The 19,543-nt window shown below is 39.6% G+C and overlaps 1 protein-coding gene across 7 annotated transcripts in view; it reads right to left on the reverse strand.

Annotated features, from left to right (window-relative positions):
• Positions 1-16,636, reverse strand: part of herc4 (HECT and RLD domain containing E3 ubiquitin protein ligase 4) — a 50,237-nt gene extending 33,601 nt beyond the window's left edge. For 2 of the 7 annotated variants that reach the window (XR_009204305.1, XM_058385643.1), the window contains exons 1-4: positions 16,357-16,630; positions 1,453-1,486; positions 1,013-1,280; positions 290-449 (exon numbers count right to left, since the gene is read on the reverse strand). Coding sequence is in view for 5 of the 7 variants with exons in the window: in XM_058385643.1 (XP_058241626.1) it covers positions 290-449; positions 1,013-1,280; positions 1,453-1,486; positions 16,357-16,397 (503 nt within the window). In the remaining 2 variants the exon portion in view is untranslated. Of the gene's footprint in view, positions 1-289; positions 450-1,012; positions 1,281-1,452; positions 1,487-16,356 lie in introns of all 7 variants that reach the window. The other 5 variants (XR_009204306.1, XM_058385642.1, XM_058385639.1 and 2 more) reach the window with 5 other exon arrangements.
• Between the last annotated feature and the right edge of the window lie 2,907 nt (positions 16,637-19,543).

A 19,543-nucleotide genomic window follows, 5' to 3' on the forward strand; every position in this document is an offset into this window, starting at 1 on the left:
TTACATACACTGTAAATAAATGTTAACTGTGTTTTACTGTCTTTTATAAGTGTGTAAACTTTATTTTGAAATAAATAGACACAATAAAATGAAAATATCACAGCAGATTCAAGCAGTTTTAGTAGCTTCCATGTAGTTAGATATAATTTAGTAGTTGGTTAGTTTGTCTGTAGCTTGGCAATTTTAAATCATGTGTAGCATAACTGACAAATTATAGCTGCATGTAGTTTCCCTGACACAAGTAATGTCCTACATAAGGTGTTTTCTTGGAAAATAAGAGATACTTCACCTGGGCACTCTCATACATTCTTCGATGTTGGCAAGGCCAAGTTGTCCATCAGAAGCCTGTCCCCATGCAAACACTTGTCCTTTGTCGCTTAGAGCAAGAGTGTGAGCCTCACCACAAGATACCGCTACAATGTTCTGAGCATCAAGTGCCATTACCTGCTCTGTATAACAAATATGCACAAAACATAGAGTCTTACTATCTAGGGCTAAGTCTTGGCCTGGATCTGCTGTATTCTCTAAGAAACATGACGGCAATGCCTAAATAGGCAATCTTTTGTAATTTATCAGCCCTCTTCTATGCTATCCATAAATGAAAAGGGTTGAGTTCTCACCATTCTCAACACAGTAATGACACTAATAGTGACAAGGCAATGATTTGTAAATGCACACAACACTGAACAACTAATAAAGAGGTAGAAAATGTTGACAACATTGTGCTACATTTCACCACATTATGCTAAATTTGACCACACTGTTGAAAAATATTTTCCTGCTCTAAGTAACTGACGAGTTGGATCAGGGGTCTTTGAAAAAGGAAATCTGACTTTTATACTGGACTTTCATAGGACTGGAGCTCATGACCCCTGGAAAGTTTAGAAGCTTGTACTTCAGAATATAAGTTTCTCAAGAGGCATTTTACAGATACTCTATGCACCTACACATTTGTTCCTGAATTAAACTGTTCACTATTATTATTTACATATACATGCATATTGCTCTGTACCTGGTTTTTTGCGTGCCTTATCATGCCCCAGCTGTCCCAGGTCATTGCAGCCACAGGTATACACAGTTCCATCCTCAAGCAGAAAAACAGTGTATCTTCTCCCACAGCCTACATCTCGCACCACCTTCCCATTAAAGAAGTCACATTTCCGGGGCTCTACTATGATTTCTTCATCGATTCCACCCAATCCAAGCTGGCCATAGGAGGCATTTCCCCAGCACAGCATGGTTATGGCAATGTCTTCAGCTTCAAAGAGCTGTTCAAAAAGCTGTAACGTTACAAACACAGGTGAATAACAACAATTAAAAGGTGATTCCATGTCAAATAAACCAGCAGCATGACTTTTCAAGATTAAATCTTACTTTGTGGGATGTTTCTACAACACTGAGTAAATATTTGTTTTGTAATGCTTATGATATGTGTATGTTCTGCATCCTCACCGAAAGAACAAGTTTGGTAAACAATGCAATCTTCCTGGATGAATGGCATAAAAGAAGAAAAAAAATGAGCATTTTAACCATTTCAGGTTAAAGGAGAGTAATTCAATTCAATTTAGTTGTATAACGCTTTGAACAATGGGCACTGCCTTAAAGGAGCTTTACAGGAATATATAAATTCAAAATAAAAATTACACAGTTTAAAATTAAAATTTATCTTTATCTATAATAACCAGAGGCAGCTGTGGCAAGGAAAAAGTCCCAGAGACTATATGAGAAAGAAACTGTATACAGTGGATATAAAAATCTACACACCCCTGTTAAAATGCTAGGTTTCTGTGGTGTAAAAAAAAATGAGACCAAGGTTAATCATTTCAGAACTTTTTCCACCTTTAATGTGACCTATAACCTGTACAACTCAATTGAAAAACAAACAGATCTTTTAGGGGGGTGCAGTAAAAGTGAAAAACTAAAATAATGTGGTTGCATAAGTGCATAGGACCAGAGCATTAGACATTGCCTTCGTTAATTTACACATCTCTAGAATATTACTCATAGTAATCTCAGACTTATGAAGACGTAATTTATTAGTTCCTACATAAACAACTACCTTCAAGAACCTATTCTTGCCAAAGACCCTAAGGTAACCTGCTTTGTCCTGCATCCTGGCTCTTGGTATACACCCAACCAGTGAAGCCCCTAAAGGCTTAGCTTATTTCACATGCCTTAAGATAGCCTTCTATAAACAGAGCTCTATAAGTGAGTGCTTCAATGAAGACAGCAAGTCTGTTAGACATATGAAGTGGAGAGGTGTTATGCTTTCTTGGGTGAGCCTTAGCATTAACTTTCATCACCCATTTTCCCTGCTGTGAGGGTTAAAAAGGTTTGCCTAACTTGCATGGAAAGTCTGGATCCAGTATGCTGTGCAGCAGAAATCTACTCTTGGCTTAACATGCAAAAAAAAGCAAACATCAATATGCCATGCAGTGTATTGAGCATGAAAAGGCACATAGGATATCATGGTCATCCACTGCATCTGTTTCCATCTCAGTGTCAAGACATTACTAGATGTCTTGAAGTATTATGGGTATGGCTGGGCTTTTTTCCCAATGGCATCACTAATACACATCATGACATTAAAACAGATATTGTCTAAAATGCTAGATGATGTTATACTTGTCTGATGCAAGTGGAAAATACACTGATGGATTTTATTTCACATGAAATTGAACTCAAAATATTCACCAATTTACCTTAAGTAAAAGCAAAGAAGCTCACAGAAAATGTGAGTACATGAGATGTGAGTACATGAGATGTGAGTACATAAGAGGAAGGGAAGAAGCATTGGTTAATATTCAAAACACCTTGGAAGCATGGACAGAAGCTTTTAATTGATTAAAATTTTATTAATCATATAAAAATGGTACACAGTACAACATGCAGTAAAAAGCCTTTTATGCCTGCCTATGTTATAAAGTCAAAATAAAAATACATTTAAAAGTAAAATAAAATAAAATGAGATTAGCTGAACAGAACCAAGGAAAAAAATATACACTATATTGCCAAAAGTATTCTCTCACCCATCCAAATAATCAGAATCAGGTGTTCCAATCACTTCCATGGCCACAGGTGTATAAAATCAAGCACCTAGGCATGCAGACTGTTTTTACAAACATTTGTGAAAGAATGGGTCGCTCTCAGGAGCTCAGTGAATTCCAGCGTGGAACTGTGATAGGATGCCGCCTGTGCAACAAATCCAGTCGTGAAATTTCCTCGCTCCTAAATATTCCACAGTCAACTGTCAGCTGTATTATAAGAATGTGGAAGTGTTTGGGAACGACAGCAACTCGGCCACGAAGTGGTAGGCCACGTAAACTGACGGAGCGGGGTCAGCGGATAGTGCGAAGAGGTCGCCAACTTTCTGCAGAGTCAATCGCTACAGACCTCCAAACTTCATGTGGTCTTCAGATTAGCTCAAGAACAGTGCGCAGAGAGCTTCATGGAATGGGTTTCCATGGCCGAGCAGCTGCATCCAAGCCATACATCACCAAGTGCAATGCAAAGCGCCGGATGCAGTGGTGTAAAGCACGCCGCCACTGGACTCTAGAGCAGTGGAGACGCGTTCTCTGGAGTGACGAATCGCGCTTCTCCATCTGGAAATCTGATGGACGAGTCTGGGTTTGGCGGTTGCCAGGAGAACGGTACTTGTCTGACTGTATTGTGCCAAGTGTAAAGTTTGGTGGAGGGGGGATTATGGTGTGGGGTTGTTTTTCAGGAGCTGGGCTTGGCCCCTTAGTTCCAGTGAAAGGAACTCTGAATGCTTCAGCATACCAAGACATTTTGGACAATTCCATGCTCCCAACTTTGTGGGAACAGTTTGGAGCTGGCCCCTTCCTCTTCCAACATGACTGTGCACCAGTGCACAAAGCAAGGTCCATAAAGACATGGATGACAGAGTCTGGTGTGGATGAACTTGACTGGCCTGCACAGAGTCCTGACCTCAACCCGATAGAACACCTTTGGGATGAATTAGAGCGGAGACTGAGAGCCAGGCCTTCTCGTCCAACATCAGTGTGTGACCTCACAAATGCGCTTCTGGAAGAATGGTCAAAAATTCCCATAAACACACTCCTAAACCTCGTGGACAGCCTTCCCAGAAGAGTTGAAGCTGTTATAGCTGCAAAGGGTGGACCAATGTCATATTGAACCCTATGGATTAGGAATGGGATGTCACTTAAGTTCATATGCGAGTCAAGGCAGGTGAGCGAATACTTTTGGCAATATAGTGTAGCTGCAAGCAGCAATGACGGGCCCTCGCACTATGGGCCATCACTACATGGTGCCATCACCGCCCAGGCGCACCAGACACAGTGAGCACAGTGGGTACATGCATTAAAAGGGGAAATACCAAAAGGACAAGAGTGACAATTTGGGTGTACTGAAAGTGATCACAGCAAAGTCCATTGATGGCAAAATGAAAACTGACTTTCCTTCTAAACTATATAAGGACAAAAGGGACAGTTTGGGTGTAATGAAATAGATCATAGCAATGTCCAGTGATGTCCAAAGGGACAATGACTCTCCCTCTAAACTATATTACTATATCAGTTTATATATATATATACCCAGAAAAATGTATACACATGTATACATTTGGATGCAGTGTATACACATTTATACAATGTATACACATTTCAGGATTTAAGAAATTTTTTTATACAAAAATTTGTATAAATATTGTATTACTAAATTTATTGCTATAGGTTATAGATTGATTTATATGATATTATGATAATATTATGATAATATTATTGATATTATACTAATATTATTTACATCATACTATTTTTCTTTTCCTGAAGTGTATATACATTTTCTGGTTGACTCTATATATGAATTGTGAAAATGAAGCAATACTGTAAAAAAAACTTAAAATAACGGGATAAGAGCCACTAGTGGACATAGTCTAGTACTGCAGGGGTCAGGTGAAAATGGACTAGTCAATGGACTGATAAATGTAAAAATTTGTTGTGAGCCGTTTGAGCGTCACAAAATCATGAAACTAAGCAGAATCACTCACAACCAGTTGTTCGTTCTATTTAAAAAAAATTTTTGAAACATTAGGGCTTTCTACTGTTAAGATATAAGAACATTAATATTTTTCTATTATGTCCTCACAATAGCAACATCATTCAAAATATCACAAATCCCTTCACAGTTTCACATCAGCCATGTCCTGACATTATTCTGACTGATTTTCAACCAAATCAGGTGAAAGTAAGGGAAAACAATATAGATTTCTAAAAGTGACACACTTCCTGCTGCCAGTAGGTGGCGCTATGACTGACACTGACAGTAGTCATGTCCATGTGATCAGCTTTCTTCGCTTAACATAAAGTTGAGGTTTGATGTACATCACACAATATACACTGAAGTTATTAGCCACTTCCTGTTTCCTTTTATTCGCCATAAGTTTAAGGCCTCACGGCTGAACCGTTTGAGATATCAAAAATCCCTTATCAACTTTAGATCCTCAATGTCTTCAGATCATATTGGACCCTGTTTGGTCAAAATCATCCAAATCCCCTAAGAGGAGTATATTAAATTCCATTGGGTGTGTTTTTCAAACATCCCAAAATAACTGACTTCCTGTTAAGCAGATCCCATGACAGGTGGATGAACGTCATTTAGCTCAATGAAATCTAAATGTATACCACGCCTCATGCATATACGTGCAAGTGAAGATGAGCTGTACAGCTATATTTCTGACAAAGTTCCAGGGGGCGCTGTGACAGCCCTGTGCCACACCCGGGGACCAGCCACACTGGTCTTTCTCATACCCATTTACACTCTCTATGGGAAATATTTTGGAACATTAGGCCTTTCCACTCATAAGATATGAGAAGATTCATTGTCTTCTATTATGTTCTCATGTTAATCATCACCATAGTAACATGATTCAAGGCATCAAAAATTCCTTCACCGTTTCACATCAGCCATGTCTTGACATTATCCTGACTGATTTTGAACCAAATCAGAAAGGGAGAAAATATTAGAGATTTCAAAAAGTGACACACTTCCTGCTGCCAGTTGGTGGCGCTATGACCGAGACTCACAGTTGTCATATCAGTGTGATCAGCTAACATAATCCTAAGGTTTCATGTAGATCACTTAATGTACACAGAAGTTATTAGCCACTTCCTTTTTCGTTTTATTTGCCATAAGTTTAAGGGCTTCTCACGGCTGAACTGTTTGAGATATCAAAAATCCCTCATCAATTTTGCATTATCAATGTCTTGAGATCATTTTAGCCTGGGTTTGGTGGCGGTTGTATCAAGTCCCTAGGAGGAGTATTTCAAATTCCATTGGGTGCGTTTTGCAAACAACTCAAAATAACTCACTTCCTGTGGATTAGACTTAATGACATGCAGTGGGAAAGTTGTTCAGTTCAATGAGATCTAAGTGTGTACCAAGTTGTACATGGATACGTGCAAGTGTGTACCAGCTATGCAGCAAGATTTTCCAGGGGGCGCTGTAACGGGTGTGTGCCACGCCCAGGGCCGAGCCACGGTGACGTCCTAATGGCCGCAGATTCCAACCTGTCTGCTGATTTTCAAGAGTTTTTGAGCATGTTAAGGGGTCCAAAATGCCCCAAAAGTTTGAAAAAAAATAAAATAAATAAATATAAAATTCTAACGAAAACAATAGGGCTTCCGCACCTACCTTCAATCTTTATGAAGATAACCCTCAGACAATTCCCCTTAGAGGAGTAATGTGACAAAATCCTGAGGCATGCCTTTGAACAAGTGAAAATAATTGCTGTACTACCCTTCCATATTTTTCAGCCATTAATGATTAGGTTACATCATGAAGTTTATTGGTAATGAAGAGCCATAGAGAAATGTTGTTCCATGCAGCTCATTATAATCCAACAACTGACCACTTAGACCAAAATAAGATGCTAAACCATCTCATGGCATGGTTCAGTCGACATGGATCTCATTTAGCCATCAACGCACAATGATTTTAAAAAACAAAATAAGAGTCCATGCACTTCAAATATACCGCCGAATTGGAGGAGCTATAGGCTAGGCTCAACACTGTAGACTTGAGGAACACCACAGTGATTGGAAAAGGTCTTTGGTTCCTAAGGCCAATTGGTTGGTCCTGTTTGGTGTAGAATTCGAAAAGTCAACACTGTGTCTGCCTTACATTAAGAGATGAGAGTAATCATTAACAGTACTTATCAGATATTCCTTTAGTCACAAGTCTCTTGGCAGCCTCCGTGGTATGTATTTGGCTTGTCATTTCATCAAATTTAGAGGCATGTCCTGCTCTTGGTGATGTCATTGTGGTGTTACATTTTCTCCATTTGTTGATGATGGTCATAATCATGTTCCATGGTACATCTAATATTTTGACAATTCTTTATACCCCTCTCCTGAATGATACCTTTGAAGAAGGGTGACCTACATCCATTACTGATACGCAGGTGGCTCTAGTTATGAAATATTCCAGTGCTTATACATTCCACCAACAGAGCATAGTGGAACTGGTGCTGGCACAACAACCCTCCTGAACGTCAGTAGGACAAAGAATTTGATAAACGTTGGACCTTATATGCTTAAGGGGCTTTAAAGGGGCTCTAACATGCTAAGAATCTTCTACACATGCATGATCAATTTCATAATGACAGGAGGTATCACAGCCCAATTTAAGAACAGCACCAAGCAGGGTTAACACGCTCTACAGAGGGTGGTGCAAACAAGTGAGTGCACCATATGCAGTAAGTAACCTGGTTTGCAGACCAGGTTAACCATCAGACCATCTACAGCAAGAAGTGCTGGACCAAAGACCAGGAAGAAAGTGAAGGACATCAACCATCTAACTGTTCTCTCTGTTGTGGTCAGGAAAGCACTTCCCCTCCCTTACTGGGCAACAAAGCAGAACGAGGAAGAGCTTCTTTCCACAGGCCAATTGAGAGATTCCTTTTAATATACCAATATTAATCAGTATTTATAAATATTTCTTATAAATGTTAGGATTTCTTCTACTATCTTCAATGTACCGTAATGCCAATATACATTAATGTAATCTCTAATTATAATTAATGCATATTTGAGAGTTAGATTAATAGCCTAAACAATTACAATGCATATACAGTATATTTATTTCATAATAAAATTATTCATATGATATCTATATGATCCTTGTAGCATTCCATAGTTGCTGCACCACCTCATGTTCACTCTGATAACAAGATGAGGTGTTCATTTATAACACATATGGACAACATGAGTCTGAAATGTCTGAATATGAAACATCCCACAAAGAAATCAGGACTTACAATTAAATATTTGATAAAATATTTGATTGAAATTAAGCATATATTTTTGGAAGTTTTACTCACTCTCAGTGCCATATAAAACATTTTAGAAAAAGCAGGTATTAGCAAAACACTGTGGATATGTAGAGATTTATAGGTAAATGTGCAAATCACTGCTTTTACTTGCTTATTGATTGATTGATTTATTTGTAAGGTTTATTAATCTGTTTCTATGTATTGATATTTATTGCTCTAATTAACTACATGCAAACTACAGTTTAATACCCTACCCAAACTAAAGGTATGCAAACTTTTGAACAGGGATTATTCCCTTGTTTTCTTCATTGTCATGTTTTGTTTGATGATTGTGTCATTCTGTTATGCCTTATATATGAACTACGAGTCCTACAAGAAAATAAATAATTTTGTTGTGCCTTCCCATTCATGTTTTCTTAAAAATAAATAAATAAATAAAAAGATACACATCTTGCAAATTCTCCCAAGGTATGCAAACTTTTGAGCACAACTGTATATCCAGTAGTAGGGGTGTGACTGCCATTTTTGTTGGGGTGTGTGGGTTTTTGAATCTGTTTTTCATAGTAAAGGAAAGGTAATTGTCTTTTTGTTCATTTTGTGTAGGTTAGTTAGCCTCTAATACAGAGTGTTACTCTTTGCTATTTTGGCCTTGGTCCACCCTGACGTCTTCTCCAGTTATATAGATACCACTATACCAACCCAAAAAATCCCCCAGATTGTGAAGGAAAGTGCTGTGTGCCACAACAAGGCACAGCAAAATGGGCTTCTCTCCCCATACCTAACAAATTAATTACTTCACTTTACACCACATGAGTGTAATATTCTTGAAGTGAGAATCTTGTGCTGATTGTTAATAGCTGAGACCAGTTCAAAAGTATATTCTGTATATTCCTGTAAGAAAAAAATAAGAGACCACTGCAAAATAATCAGTTTCTTATGTTTTTTTTCTTACAGGTGCATGTATAGTTTTGCTTCATTTTATGTGAACTGCTGACAATATTTCTCCTAAATTAAAAATATAACTATGTTATTTAGAGTGTATATTTAAAGTAAATGACAACACAAAAATACCTCAAGATCATGCAGTATTTGCAGAGCTTTAATAACTCAAATAAAACAAAAAATCTCTTTTAGTTTATTTATCAAGTTTTAAACAGGTAGCTGTGTCGTTTTGTCTCAATTTCCAACATGTCCTTGCATTCCCGATACCACCTCACTTAGAAATGGGACACCCCACATTTGCGTATGCATGGAATATAGTCAGCAGGTTCTCGATAACACACCCAAGTTCATTTTATTCACGAATAACAATTGTTCACTTCGTTTGTAAGTAGTTCGCTCAGAATCAGCAGGTCTACCACTCTTGACCGCGGTGAAGTTAGCTTGATATTCAGACATTAGACAGACATTTGGAAGCGGTAGTTTAGGGACCGTCAACAAATTTCTGTACGACTGAAAAAAAAACACTATTTCTTCAATAGCTTCTAGGTCATGTGACCCTGTGACCCAAAACTAGTACCAAAATAATCTACTTGGACACCCCCACAGGGTACACCTCTTTGTATCCCCAAAAATCTCTTCTTTTATTTTTAATTTAATTTTTATTTTTTAAAAAAAACACTTTCTTCAATAGCTTCTAGGTCATGTGACCCTGTGACCCCAATCTAGTACCAAAATAATCTAATAATTGGACACCTTCACAGGGTACACCTCGTTGTATACCAAAAAAATCTCTTCTTTAATTTTTATTTTAATTAAAAAAAAACACTATTTCTTCAATAGCTTCTAGGTCATGTGACCCTGTGACCCCAAACTAGTACCAAAATAATCTATTTGGACACCTCCACAAGGTACACCTCTTTGTATCCCAAAAAATCTCTTCATTGATTTTTATTCATTTGTTTATTTTCTTCATTTGTTTAACTCCTCTCTTCTTTAAATAAACAAGTCATTTCTTATCACGATTACACACCGTTTTTTATTGTTATTACACAATAGTCTTCTTAAACACACAAGCAGTATTTCCATATTTTTTTTCTGGCTGTTTGAAGCTGCAAAGTGTCCATTCCGACACACTGTGCATGCATCCATCTATCACATGCATCACAATGGATCTGTTGAGATAATTTGATATATTATATATATGTATGTGTGTATATGTATATACATACAAACACACATGCACACACACACATGCAGTATCTCACAAAAGTGAGTACACCCCTCACATTTTTGTAAATATTTTTATTATCTTTTCATGTGACAACACTGAAGAAATGACACTCTGCTACAATGTAAAGTAGTGAGTGTACAGCCTGTATAACAATGTAAATTTACTGTCCCCTCAAAATAACTCAACACACAGCCATTAATGTCTAAACCAGGGGTATCCAATCTTATCTGCAAAGGGCCGGTGTGGGTGCAGGTTTTCATTCCAACTGAGCAGAAGCCACACCGGGGTCTACTGAAAGCCAAGATCAGTTGATTAGCCAGTTGGAATCAGGTGTAGCTTGTGCTTGGTTCGACTGAAAACCTGCACCCACACCGGCCCTTTCTGGATAAGATTGGACACCCCTGGTCTAAACCGTTGGCAACAAAAGTGAGCACACCCCTAAGTGGAAATGTCCAAATTGGGCCCAATTAGCCATATACCCTCCCCGGTGTCATGTGACTCGTTAGTGTTACAAGGTCTCAGGTGTGAATGGGGTGCAGGTGTGTTAAATTTGGTGTTATCGCTCTCACACCCTCTCATACTGGTCACTGGAAGTTCAACATGGCACCTCATGGCAAAGAACTCTCTGAGGATCTGAAAAAAAGAATGGTTGCTCTACATAAAGATGGCCTAGGCTATAAGAAGATTGCCAAGACCCTGAAACTGAGCTGCAGCACGGTGGGCAAGACCATTCAGCGGTTTTACAGGACAGGTTCCACTCAGAACAGGCCTCACCATGGTCCACCAAAGAAGTTGAGTGTACGTGCTCAGCATCATATCCGGAGGTTGTCTTTGGGAAATAGACATATGAGTGCTGCCAGCATTGCTGCAGAGGTTGAAGGGGTGGGGGGGTCAGCCTGTCAGTGCTCAGACCATACGCTGCACACTCCATCAAATTGGTCTGCATGGCTGTCGTCCCAGAAGGAAGCCTCTACTAAAGATGATGCACAAGAAAACCTGCATACAGTTTGCTGAAGACAAGCAGACTAAGGACATAACGACCCCAAACTCCAAGACGACCACTTGCCTTGCTAAAGAAGCTGAGGGTAAAGGTGATGGACTGTCCAAACATGTCTCCAGACCTAAACCCTATTGAGCATCTGTGGGGCATCCTCAAATGGAAGGTGAGGGAGCACAAGGTCTCTAACATCCACCAGCTCTGTGATGTCATCATGGAGGAGTGGAAGAGGACTCCAGTGGCAGCCTGTGAAGCTCTGGTGAGTTCACCAGAGCTTCACAGGCTGCCACTGGAGTCCTCTTCCACTCCTCCATGATGCCATGCCCAAGAGAGTTAAGGCAGTGCTGGAAAATAATGGTGGCCACACAAAATATTGACACTTCGGGCCCAATTTGGACATTTCCACTTAGGAGTGTAGTCACTTTTGTTTAGACATTAATGACTGTGTGTTGAGTTCTTTTGAGGGCAGAGCAAACTACTTTACATTGTAGCAGAGTGTCATTTCTTTCTGGATGCATGCACAGTGTGTCGGAATGGACACTTTGCAGCTTCAAACAGCCAGAAAAAAAATATGGAAATACTGCTTGTGTGTTTAAGAAGACTATTGTGTAATAACAATAAAAAACGGTGTGTAATCGTGATAAGAAATGACTTGTTTATTTAAAGAAGAGAGGAGTTAAACAAATGAAGAAAAATCAATGAAGACATTTTTTGGGATAAGAAGAGGTGTACCTTGTGGAGGTGTCCAAGTAGATTTTTTAGTACTAGATTTGGGTCACAGGGTCACATGACCTAGAAGCTATTGAAGAAATAGTGTTTTTTTTAAATAAAAAATAAATTAAAATTAAAAGAAGAGATTTTTTGGGATACAAAGAGGTGTACCTTGTGGGGGTATCCAATTACATTATTTTGGTACTAGTTTAGGGTCACATGGTCACATGACCTAGAAGCTATTGAAGAAATAGTAGTTTTTTTTAAATAAAAATTAAATTAAAAAAAAAAAAGAAGAGAAGAGATTTCTTGGTATACAAAGAGGTGTACCCTGTGTGTAACGTTCCGTCAGACGTAGGGGTATTAGAATCCATACGCGGATGATGTAAAGGGCCAAAGGCTAAGATCTTGGTCGAGGTCACGGAAAAGATAGAGTCGAAAACCAGAAAGCAATGAAGAGAAAGTCAAAACCAAAACGCTAGTCCAAGAAACGAAGTCAGAAGAAAAACGAGCAAGGTCATACACGAGGAAACGAGACTATAGATAAATCAAGGCTTGGCAGGTTACACAAAGGAAACAATGCTTCGCAATGAGGCTAGGATAGCGTGCGGTTTATATAGGTCATAGAACCGGAAGTGAACAGAAACAGTTAATATTCGGGCGACGGCTCCCTCTGGCGTTCAGGCCTCGTGACAGAACCCCCCCCGCCTAAGAACACCTCCAGGTGTTCGGCGTCGAGGGCGTCCCCTCGGGCGAGGGGCGGGTCTGTGGGGAAAGTCCTGGTGGAATTCGTCTAAGAGAGCGGGGTCCAGGATATCGTTTGCATTGACCCAGCATCGCTCCTCCAGGCCATATCCCTCCCAGTCCACCAAGTATTGGAGGCGGCGGCCCTGACGACGCGAGTTAAGAATGGTGTGGACCCGATAAGCGAGGGAACCGTCAATGTCCAGGGGAGGGGGTGGCTCCTGGGCAGAGGGGTCCGCGGTCTGCGGCTCGTGATAGGGCTTGAGCAGGGATACATGAAAGGTGGGTGTGAGGCGGTAGGAGGTGGGCAGCTCTAGGCGAAACGAGACGGGATTGACCTGGCGGATGATCCTGAAGGGGCCGATGAACCTGGGGATACTTCAACAACTTGTAGAACAAATACAAGTTCTTGGCCCCTTGTAGTTGTTCAAGGGCGGTTGGAACTAAGGGGAGAGGATAAGGGTAGGGCACGGTGATAGCGTTCAAACCGCGATAGTCAATGCACGGGCGGAGCCCTCCATCCTTCTTTTCCACAAAGAAGAAACCCGCCGCCGCCGGAGATGTAGAGGGCCGTATATAACCCGCTGCAAGGGCTTCTTCGATGTAGTCCTCCATAGCTTTCTTTTCTGGGATGGAGAGAGGGTAAACTCGGTTCTTGGGAGGGACAGCATTGGGGAGGAGTTCAATGGTGCAGTCCCATGGTCTGTGTGGTGGGAGCCTGGCTGCTTTTTCCTTACTAAACACTTCACGTAGTTCATAGTATTCAGGAGGGAGCAAAGTGGGGCTGGACGAAGCTGGGCTTTCAATGGAAGTAGCGAGGCATGGACGTGGAGTGCGGTTCAAAAAACAGTTCTTTATGCAAAAAGGGGCCCACTTTCGGAGGTCACTGTCCTTCCAGGAGATGTCTGGGTCGTGAAGCTGTAGCCATGGAAGGCCCAGCACTATGGGGTTGGACGGGGAGGAGATGACAAAGAACGATAAACGCTCATGATGGAATAATCCAAGTTGGAGGTCGATAGGTTGGGTTTGCCGAGAAATGAGGCCCCCTCCGATGGGCTGATCGTCAATGGCAGTCACTCTGAGCGGGGGATGTGCCGCTTGCATATCCGCTGGACTCATTTCTGGCGAAGCATTCTGTAACATTCCGTCAGGTGTAGGGGTATTAGAATCCATACGCGGATGATGTAAAGGGCCAAAGGCTAAGATCTTGGTCGAGGTCACGGAAAAGATAGAGTCGAAAACCAGAAAGCAATGAAGAGAAAGTCAAAACCAAAACGCTAGTCCAAGAAACGAAGTCAGAAGAAAAACGAGCAAGGTCATACACGAGGAAACGAGACTATAGATAAATCAAGGCTTGGCAGGTTACACAAAGGAAACAATGCTTCGCAATGAGACTAGGATAGCGTGCGGTTTATATAGGTCATAGAACCGGAAGTGAACAGAAACAGTTAATATTCGGGCGGCGGCTCCCTCTGGCGTTCAGGCCTTGTGACACTGTGGCGTCCAAGTAGATTATTTTGGTACTAGTTTGGGGTCACAGGGTCACATGACCTAGAAGCTATTGAAGAAATAGTAGTTTTTTTAAAATTAAAATTAAAATAAAACAAGAGATTTTTTGGGATACAAAGAGGTGTACCCTGTGGAGGTGTCCAAGTAGATTATTTTGGTACTAGATTGGGGTCACAGGGTCACATGACCTAGAAGCTATTGAAGAAATAGTGTTTTTTTTTAAATTAAAATTAAAATAAAACGAGATTTTTTGGGATACAAAGAGGTGTACCCTGTGGAGGTGTCCAAGTAGATTATTTTGGTACTAGATTGGGGTCACAGGGTCACATGACCTAGAAGCTATTGAAGAAAGAGTGTTTTTAAAAAAAATAAAAATTAAATTAAAAATAAAAGAAGATATTTTTTGGAATACAAAGAGGTGTACCCTGTGGAGGTGTCCAAGTAGATTATTTTGGTACTAGATTGGGGTCACAGGGTCACATGACCTAGAAGCTATTGAAGAAAGAGTGTTTTTTAAAAAAATAAAAATTAAATTAAAAATAAAAGAAGAGATTTTTGGGGATACAAAGAGGTGTACCCTGTGGGGGTGTCCAAGTAGATTATTTTGGTACTGCTTTGGGGTCACAGGGTCACATGACCTAGAAGCTATTGAAGAAATAGTGTTTTTTTTTCAGTCGTACAGAAATTTGTCGACGGTCCCTAAACTACCGCTTCCGAATGTCTGTCTAATGTCTGAATATCAAGCTAACTTCACCGCGGTCAAGAGTGGTAGACCTGCTGATTCTGAGCGAACTACTTACAAACGAAGTGAACAATTGTTATTCGTGAATAAAATGAACTTGGGTGTGTTATCGAGAACCTGCTGACTATATTCCATGCATACGCAAATGTGGGGTGTCCCATTTCTAAGTGAGGTGGTATCGGGAATGCAAGGACATGTTGGAAATTGAGACAAAACGACACAGCTACCTGTTTAAAACTCGATAAATAAACTAAAAGAGATAGATTTTTTGTTTTATTTGAGTTATTGAAGCTCTGCAAATACTGCATGATCTTGAGGTATTTTTGTGTTGTCATTTACTTTAAATATACACTCTAAATAACAGTTATATTTTTAATTTAGGAGAAATATTGTCAGCAGTTCACATAAAATGAAGCAAAACTATACATGCACCTGTAAGAAAAAAAAACATAAGAAACTGATTATTTTGCAGTGGTCTCTTATTTTTTTCTTCACCGCGGTCCACTCTTGTGCAGTCTTTAAAAACAGGAAAAAGCTGTTTTAAATACACCGTGCTTAATGGAAAGAAAAACATCAGTACATGCAAGTGAACGAGAAAAATTGTGGTGTCTGATAGCGAAACCCCTGCTGCATAGGCAATGTCATGGACATGCGAACAGAAAACGCTGCTACTACTTTCATTTTCAAACAGATTTCTAGAAATCTCTAGACCGTAGGAAGGAGGCATTCACGCAGTCCTGCACGGGAGTTTGTCTCCCGTTATGTCATCCTAGCTGGTTAGCTGTACAAATCATTTCCCACAACATTAAAAATTAAAATGTGAGCTACAAATAAGAAGTGTCATATTCTAATTCTAATTAATCACACGCATTTTTCATGAATAACAGCAAAACAGTACAAATACCCAGTATTAATGCGCGACTAAAACAGCAAACAGCGAGCCAGCGTCGCAGACAGCCCCAGTCTTCCCCAGCGCTGCTCCTTGTGAACAGAGCACGTTGTAAAAGCGGTCTGTTCTGGACAACAACGCCCCTTTACAGCTCTGTCTTTTCACAACCATTAACTGAACTAACGTTTAATTGTACAGGGAACCTTGTTTTCCTCACTGTGCACATGACAGTAAACGCAAAAGTAGGACTTTCAAGCATGCATTTATAGATTTTGCTTACCTGCTGTTAGTCAGTGACAGCTCAGCTGTTTTTCCACACATCTATAAACTCATAAAGATTATAATGATGATGGGCTTGAGAAGGGTTTGTCCTGTCAACAAATCCTTAAAACACCGTAGTCCATGACGTAGGTGATGACATCATCAAATTCTTAAGTGGAAAGCTCGCGAAAGTATTTCTGTAACGTTCTGGAGATACTACGGATATGACGACACGGTTTGTTTGCGTTTGTGTTCGACTCAACGTGGTAAGTGGTAAGTCGGTCGAAGAGGTAGGATGGCGAACTCGATCCGTACTGGAAACACTATTTGTTCTGCGCATGTGTGGAAATGCATCTACTTCCTGTCTGAAGTATGACGAAACGATTTACGTCAGTTTCGGATATTTATAATACTAATAATATAATGTAAACAGTCCTTTACTAGTGATTATTTACTAGTGATTAAATTGGCACAAATTAAATTGATAAAATAAAATTAAATAAATGAAAAAATGTAATTAAATATTTTACATTTGCTAGACCATTTTGGCAATAGAGATGTGTATGAAAGTGTGTGTGTGTGTGTTTTAGATTTAATATTTAATTTTGTAAATATGTTCTACTTATTTCAGCATACGTTTAAACATGTCTGCATTTAAGAAACACACAAGATACTTATTTATTCATTCAATTTATTTATTTATTCATAAATGAATTTATTCCTTCCATCCTTCATGTTCTATTTAACTGTTTTACTTATTTCAGCATACTTTAACAAATGTCTGCATCTAAGAAACACACAAAATATTTATATTTATTTATTTATTCAATTTATTTAATCATAAATGAATCCATTCCTTCCGTCCTTCATTCATTCATTCATTCATTCATTCATTCATTCATTCATTCATTCACTCCAACCCTCACACTCACTCATTCGTCTTCTACAATTGCGGATTGAGGAACATGGCTGCAAATCGTGTTTCCAGTATGGATCAAGTAGTGACAGTGGGATGTGTGAAAAAGAAAATGGATGAAAAAAGCTCTTTTATTTACAGTGTCCAGGGTGAGCTCAAGGAATGCTTGCAGGCTTCTTGTGGATAGTGACATGGGCACTGCCATCACAGCCAAAAGCTGAATATGTTGTACAAACTTAACAATTGTAGAGCTAACTTTAAATTTTGGTTACAAATAGACATTTTCACATTAGGTAGCATTTGTCTGACCATGATGGAAGAAGCTTGACAAGTTTTACCAACATATTACCAACTTTTCCTCAAAAGCCATTAAAGCTATAAATTAACTGAATTTTAATTCAATACAGTGAAAAATGCATTAACTTAATAAGGATATACTGAAAAATAAGGATATACTAAGATAATTAAAGAGGGTGGGCTACATGCAATTGTTTTTGAATGGATTGACATTACTCTTAAAGTCAGTTCCTTACAATGACAGCTTTTGGTTTTAGTCCCCAATTGAATATTTTGTAAATTAGTGGGAAATATGTTACACCATACACTCTTTAAGCTATCATTTTATCAGCATGTTCGACTTTACCTGAAACTTACACAATCATAACTTCACCCCACAGTCTACCCATATTTAGAATAATATCACAAATCTTTATTTATTAAATAAAGTATTTGATAAATGTATTTGGTTAGAAATACACCTACAAAAACAGAGGCACATTAATAAAATTAAGAATTCTGCAATAAATATAATCTTTAGTGAACATGCAAGACTTTCAATCAAGTTACCATCACATTCCACTAAACATTATATGTATGAATTACAGTTTAACAATATTGCAAAAAATATAACAAATGGACTTTTCAAAATTTATGACTGATTCTTGATTTTTCATTATATTTGTAAACATCCCTGTGTTAGTGTGAAAAGAGGAAGCGGAAGTCAGATGAGATCTCATCTCAAACACGGCTTTATTGAATACTTATTTTGAATGCTTTTCAGCGCCACATATCTGTGACCCACATCTGTGACCCAAGTCTGTGGTCACCTGGAAGTTGAAGGGCTGTAATGGTATATACCACCAAGTAATCTGCACATTGGTAATCTTCATGCAGTGGAGCCACTGAAGCAGGACTTGGCATGACCAGAACACAGCTCCATTCACTGGACTGGGTCTGCTGCTCCCTTTTTAGTGAGGGCAGTCATCAGGCTGGTGACATCTGAATAATTAGGTACAAACCTAAGATAACAACCTGCCAGCCCCAGGAACTGTCTCACATTCTTTTTAGTCTTTGGTCTTGGACAGGCTGCAGTCATTGCAGTTTTATCATTTTGGGGCCACACCTTCTCATGACCCAAGTGTAAGCCCAGATATAGTACTTACACACCTCCAATTGCACACTTATTCAAGGGGATCTGCCAATATCCCTTTGTTAAATCCTGTGTTGAATAAAATCGATCTGCACCTAATTGATCAAGACCTCCGTGGGGTAAAAGCTGTTTCTTAGCCTGCTGGTCTTGGACTGCAGGAACCTAAACCTGTTCCCAGAGGGTAGGAGGGTAAACAGTTTATGGGCTGGATGAGAGGTGTCTTTGATGATGCTGCAAGCTTTCAGCTTTTTTAGGTGGTTTTTAACTCCCTCAGAGAATCCTCAGAACTGTGGATCCCCAGGAACTTGAAGCAGGTACCACGTTCAACCATTATCTGGTTAATGTGAATTGGTGTGTGTGTAACCACTCTTCTTCCTAAAGTCCACAATGAGCTCCTTGGTCTTGCTGGTATTAAGGAGCAGGTTATTGTCAGTGCACCATGCAGCCAGGTTCTTAATTGACACTGATAAGGCCAATCACCACGGTGTTGTCTGCAAACTTTATTATGTTGTTAGAACCATACACAGGCCTGCAGTGAAGAGAATACAGGAGACTCAGTACACAGCCTTGGGCTATGTTGGTGTTCATTGTGATGGTTGAGGAGGTGATGTTATTTAATTACACAGAAAGGTGTTGATGCCAAGGTCACCAAGTTTAGTGATCAGCTTGGAGGGGATGACTGCACTGAATGGCAAACTGAAATCAACAAACACCATTCTTGTATATGTGTTCTTGTTGGTCAGGTGTGTTAGTATGGTGTGCAGTGCTATTGAAACAGCATCCTCAATGCTCCTGTTCCAAGAGTAGGCAAATTGATCAGGGTCAAGTGGGGTTGGTAGGCTGGTTTTTAGGTGAGCCAGG

This window comes from Hemibagrus wyckioides, linkage group LG03, assembly GCF_019097595.1.
Source record: "Hemibagrus wyckioides isolate EC202008001 linkage group LG03, SWU_Hwy_1.0, whole genome shotgun sequence".
Classification (NCBI taxonomy): Eukaryota; Metazoa; Chordata; class Actinopteri; order Siluriformes; family Bagridae; genus Hemibagrus; species Hemibagrus wyckioides.